Source organism: Monopterus albus, unplaced genomic scaffold, assembly GCF_001952655.1.
Source record: "Monopterus albus unplaced genomic scaffold, M_albus_1.0 scaffold324.1, whole genome shotgun sequence".
Taxonomy (NCBI): Eukaryota; Metazoa; Chordata; class Actinopteri; order Synbranchiformes; family Synbranchidae; genus Monopterus; species Monopterus albus.
The window spans coordinates 107,226-112,826 of record NW_018128204.1 but is presented as its reverse complement, the minus strand read 5'-3'; the positions used below and the strand labels follow the sequence as shown (position 1 = coordinate 112,826).

General features: G+C 42.2%; 1 protein-coding gene across 2 annotated transcripts in view; it reads left to right on the top strand.

Moving 5' to 3' along the window:
• The first annotated feature begins 245 nt into the window (after positions 1 to 245).
• The window catches only part of tkfc (triokinase/FMN cyclase), a 10,105-nt gene continuing 4,749 nt past the window's right edge, over positions 246 to 5,601 (top strand). Inside the window, exons 1-16 of one of the 2 annotated variants that reach the window (XM_020624272.1) lie at positions 246 to 396; positions 902 to 1,091; positions 1,167 to 1,271; positions 1,860 to 2,047; positions 2,164 to 2,242; positions 2,337 to 2,426; positions 2,822 to 2,856; positions 2,953 to 3,037; positions 3,142 to 3,231; positions 3,406 to 3,522; positions 3,954 to 4,073; positions 4,274 to 4,411; positions 4,563 to 4,669; positions 4,761 to 4,864; positions 5,065 to 5,098; positions 5,346 to 5,438. In XM_020624272.1, coding sequence (XP_020479928.1) covers positions 391 to 396; positions 902 to 1,091; positions 1,167 to 1,271; positions 1,860 to 2,047; positions 2,164 to 2,242; positions 2,337 to 2,426; positions 2,822 to 2,856; positions 2,953 to 3,037; positions 3,142 to 3,231; positions 3,406 to 3,522; positions 3,954 to 4,073; positions 4,274 to 4,411; positions 4,563 to 4,669; positions 4,761 to 4,864; positions 5,065 to 5,098; positions 5,346 to 5,438 — 1,581 coding nt within the window. In that variant the 5' untranslated portion in view covers positions 246 to 390. The remainder of the gene's footprint in view (positions 397 to 901; positions 1,092 to 1,166; positions 1,272 to 1,859; positions 2,048 to 2,163; positions 2,243 to 2,336; positions 2,427 to 2,821; positions 2,857 to 2,952; positions 3,038 to 3,141; positions 3,232 to 3,405; positions 3,523 to 3,953; positions 4,074 to 4,273; positions 4,412 to 4,562; positions 4,670 to 4,760; positions 4,865 to 5,064; positions 5,099 to 5,345; positions 5,439 to 5,601) is intronic. The other variant, XR_002276932.1, reaches the window with a different exon arrangement.

Here is a 5,601-nt window from a genome sequence, read left to right as displayed (position 1 = left end):
GAATGAACTTTAGTTTAATGGAGGTGTTAAAAAAAGCTCAGGGGATAGAGGGTACAGAGCACTTCTTAGTTTTTTAGAGAGTACAGAGCTAAGCAAGAAAATATAATGTGAATTGAGTGAGATAATTTTGTTATAGTAGTAGGTAGGGGCTCTTCTGATCCAGAAGGTGGCGGTAGTGCACCTAAAGCTGTTTGCCAACCTCCATTAGACAGAAGAAGAAGAAAAAGCAAAAGAACAAGAACACACGCTTTTGTTTTGTAGGCAAATCACGTGACATCCGGTGTCGACTTTGATAAATCGTTACACGTATTATGTTGCATATGTGTTTATCTGATTTAACGCTATTGTTCAACTTCCTCTCGGAAGGTAAAAGAAGCAAGGACGTTTAAAATGGAGGTAACTTTATTTAAAAAGACTTTTTTGAACATCGGCGAAGAGATGCACTGAGCATTATGTATGTCTGATTGTATGTGCTGACATGAAGGATGACAAAAGGTTTTTCTAGCAATGACAGGCTGCACACGTGTCACTGAGAGAGAGCAGAGTCCATTGCAGTGATAACGGAACTGAAGGAGAAGCTGTCAATCCCATAGTATTGCTGTGTTGTTTTTGCAGCTTTGCTATGCAGCTTCTGTACAAATTGATTTAACTGTGTTTATGTGAAACGAGGCCTGACTTCATTCACACACAAACACCCACACACATTCTCTGCAGATGCAACTTTGACTACTACAATGTAAAAATACCTAATGCAAAATCAAAATGTTCAAATATGATTACAAAGAATCATCATCATCATTATTCTAGACGCACTTCTATGTAAATGGACATTGAATGTTGGCATATATCCATACATCATATTTTGTGTGCTAATTATATATTCTTCATTTCTCTCTTTCAGCCCCAGAAGAAGTTAATAAACTCAGTGGACAGCTGTGTGGATGAGGCTCTCTGTGGCCTCGTCAGGGCCAATGGGGGCCTGTCTCTGCTGAGGGGCCACAGAGTTGTACTTCGGTCTGACCTGGACAACCTAAGAGGCAAAGTGGCTGTACTGTCTGGAGGAGGGTCAGGGCATGAGCCAGCACATGGGGGTAGGACACTGCACACCTTAATTATAGCTCAGCTTTTATTTCTCACAGATTAATCTCCCTTCTCTGTGTCTCCAGGCTATGTTGGTGCAGGTATGCTGTCAGCAGCTGTAGCAGGTGGAGTATTTGCATCTCCACCTTCTGCCAGTATCTTGGCTGCCATTCTCTGCTTGCACAATGCAGGTAATGTACACCAAGTGTTGGCTGGTTTTAACTGATCAATCTTCACAATCGCATCACAGAATGTCATGCTGTTGCATGTGTCTGTGTCCTAGGAAATGGGACCTATTTGTGAACATGAAGCTTACATCAGGGACAGGAGTATTTTGATGTGCCCTTTTGACTTACTGTGTATCAGCTTGCTTTGTAACTCACGGTGGAATCATGAAATTCTTTAGAAGTCCATGCAAATTTAGAGTCACCAAATAAGCATACAACAGATATAGGAGTTGTATGTCAGAGGCTTCTTATCAGCCACTCTAAGTCCCACCTGCACAGTTTCTTTGTGGGATAATGTATGTTTATGTTTCATGTATCTCTTTATGTTGATCTGTGTGTTCATCAAAGTATCTTGCCTGAAATGGGAGCTCTTCAGCTCTGCTCCTTCTTTCAACACTTGCATACTGTGCAAAGCTGACTCTACAAGGAGCCATCATTGGAAAAAATCATCTGGAAAACATAGCGTCAAAACAAGTTAAAGTCGCTAGAGTGACTTAATTATTCATTTAAAGAATAATTAAATTAAATGACAGTTACAGTCCTGTACCCTAGGAGCCTCTGGGGTTCTTCTCATTGTGAAGAACTACACCGGTGACCGCCTCAACTTTGGACTGGCTGCAGAGCAGGCCCGTAACCACGGCGTCACTGTTGACATGGTGATAGTCGCAGAGGACTGCGCCTTTGACCAACCCAGCAAGGCTGGCAGGAGAGGCTTGTGTGGCACCATGTTGATGCACAAGGTAAACAACAACAATAATATTGACTATAAATGTTTATCCTACACTTTCCATCATGCAGCTCAACAAAACAGATGTTTAATTTACTTTTACTGACAAAAATGTTGCCAATCTGTCAGCTGGCAGGAGCTTTGGCAGAAGAAGGCTGCTCACTGGACCAGATCGTTTCCAAGGTGACAGAGGTTTTGAAGGGCATCGGTGAGTCTCTCCTCCACCAGTCCATTCACCTACTGCTCTGTGGTTACTGGGATATGTTTCATAATTACACATTTTATTCGTTTTTGTATTTCAGGTACACTAGGGGTGAGTCTGTCTCCGTGCAGCGTCCCAGGCTGCGTGCCTTCATTTGATCTGCCACCAGGTGACATGGAGCTGGGACTGGGTGAGACACAATGACAGGAAGATGGAAAAAGAAAGAAGAGAGTGGGGGTAGAAAATAAGAACAGACAAATTCCATATTTTAGATGAATTTTTACTTTTGTAAATGAATTTTAAATCCCCTATGTGACATCCAAGACTGCTTGTAGTAAAAGGGTCTTCTCCACTTACACAGGGTGTTTTAACTTTTTCAGAAGCAGGGTATTGTTTTATTAATGCAGTCTCAAAGTTGACTATACAAACCAGGCAAAAATATAAGATATGAGCCAAAATTTCTGCTAAAGTTCTCTTATCACATCATATCTAGGAAAATCAGGGATAACAAAAACTGAAAGGTGTATTGAGGGAGAGACCTCCAGACATTTCAAAATATTGACTAGTGTTCTCTGTTCTCCTCAGGAATCCATGGTGAAGCTGGGGTCAAAAGGTCAAAAGTGAGTAAAATTAAGCAGGTACCAGCCTAAATCTATCAGTTTACCCTGTAACTTATTTTTATTGAGTTGGTTTTATTTATTTATCCTCCTAATCAGGTGGCATCTGCAGATGAGGTGGTGAAAACCATGATAGATCACATGACCAACCCTGATAGCCAGTCACAGCTGCCTCTGAAGTCAGGTCCTCTAAGTATAATCAATTATACCTCTAATTATATTGTCATGAAATGTTTGCAGCCATCATTTAATGTGAACTCAGTGTTGTTGTCCCTTCTTTTCTTGCAGGAGACAGTGTGATTCTCTGTGTGAACAACCTCGGAGCGCTGTCTTGTCTGGAGATGTCAGTGGTTACTAGAGCAGCAGTCATGTGTCTGGGTAATTAGAGCTTATTGTATATGTGTGTATGGATTGATTTGTTTGCCTGTGTTTGTGTATTTACTCCTAATAAAATAATCTACTCCCAGTCAGGGAGCTTTTGACCTCTTTTATTCACTGCTAAACTCCTGTGAGGATGTTGTGGTATGTGACTGGCAGACTCCTTGGTTACAGAGCATCGTGAGGTGGTGGTTGCCAGGGTGATGTCCGGGTCCTTCATGACATCACTGGAGATGGCAGGCGTGTCACTGACCCTGATGAGGGCCGATCAGGAAACACTGAAACTGTTTGGTGAGCATTTACACACATACACGCTGACTCCACTTTTGTACTTAACAAGGACATAAGGGACATTAGATACATTTTCTCAGCTCACTGGAAGAAAGACAGCAGATAAATGCATTTCCCAAAACATGGAACTACACTTTTTTTTTTTTTTTAAATCTAAAGTATATTTGGCACAAGAGAAATCCTATACAACAGCACGGTGAAGATGTGAGAACCAAACTCATCACAATGCCTGATATTGAAATGATCCTCACAAAGATAGAAGTACAAGAGCAGAGCATAAGCAGCAATTCATCACCCCATACTAAGAAGTACAGCCATGGTAAACACATGGATCAGTGATACACACATTGTTTTCACATATAGATGCAAATTGTGCTGACCCCCCCCCCACTCACACCCTTTCATAATCATTGTGACCACCCTCCATGCAGATGCTAAGCCTACCGCCCCCGCCTGGCCTAATCTCAGCAGCATGTGTGTAACCAGACGCAGCTACATATCTGATCCTCCAGCCATGAACACACGACCACAAGATGACACATACCCTCAAGGTTAGCGTCTTGCCTACAGTGTATACAAGTATATTGTTACTATGTATGTTTGTGTGTTGGAGGTGTGGCGGCAGAAGGAAAGATAGTATAACTGTCACATTGAGAAAACGATGGTTATATCAGATGTGCTACAGCTACACCTACCAACAAAAAATCTAAAGTGTGTGTTTTTTGTTTTTTGTTTTTTGTTTTTCTGCCAGGGCCACTGAGTCCTGTGATGCGTAAAACATTAGAGCGGGTTTGTTCCACACTATTGGAAAAGCAGGAAGAGCTCAACTCACTGGACCGCGCCTCCGGGGACGGGGACTGTGGGAACACTCATGCACAGGCCGCTAAAGGTAGGAAACCATGTACTGTACCAGCAGCATCATGCTGAGCTGTAGCATAATGAATGTAGAAAAAGAAAAGAGCATTCACTAGAAAGGCATTTTGTTGTTTTATGTTATTATCAACCAGTGAGTTTTTAAAACCATGAAAATGCTCCTGCAGCCATTCAGGAGTGGATGCAGGATCACATGTTTCCTGGTTGCCCGGGTCAGCTGTTATCAGTCCTTGCTGGATTGGTGCAGGAGAAGATGGGCGGGTCCTCGGGAGCGGTAGGTTTTCCACTTTCTGTGATAATTAATATTCCAGCTTTGACATAAAATGGTAAATGATAGCTTAGAGTTGTCTTCATGTGTCTGTCAGCTGTACAGTCTGTTCTTGACTGCTGCAGCTGGTTATGTGACAGAGCAGAGCAACGCCGCAGCCTGGGCCAGTGCATTGCATGCTGGGACACAGGCCATAAGGAGGTGTGGGGCTGTCTCTTTTGTCTGACCAAAACCTTCATGAGTTTGTTGTTTGCTTTTGTCATTATTTTTGCCATTTTGTGAACAACAATTAATTTAAGAATTCTTCAATATAGGTAATTGATTAAACTATAATGAAAATAATAAAGTTTAGAAATGCTCCACATGACTCTAAACAGTCTGTTATGTCAACTGTCTTCCAGATATGGTGGCGCCGATCCCGGAGACAGAACAATGGTGAGAGAGTTGTTATGTCATCTCTCTGCTGCATTTCATGAATCACTGATCATTTGAAAAGAATTTTCTAATTCATGTTATTTGGCGGGGCAGCATAGCGGCGCAGTGGTTGGCGCTGTCACCTCAAAGCAAGAAGGCTCCAGCGACCCTGTTCAGAAATAAGCAATATTCAATTGATGTTATTTGGAAAAACATTCAATAAACAACCACTTTGTCTTCACATCTTTCTCTTTCTCTTCCTCTATAGTTGGATGCTCTGTGCCCTGCTGTGGATGAGCTGATGAAGTTGAACACAGCTCCGCCCGGTGGACAGATGGCTGTACTACAGGCTGCTGTACAGGTACAGTAACGTGTATTAGTCTTTTATTCCTGTATTGCAGTGGTGTCTCCACTGCCACCAAGTGATGACTTGGGTGACTGCACTCATTTGTTTTTGTAAACCAGCATCAGATTTACTACACTTTGGCTGGCTTTGTTTGCAGTGTGTGAGTAGTTTTTATATA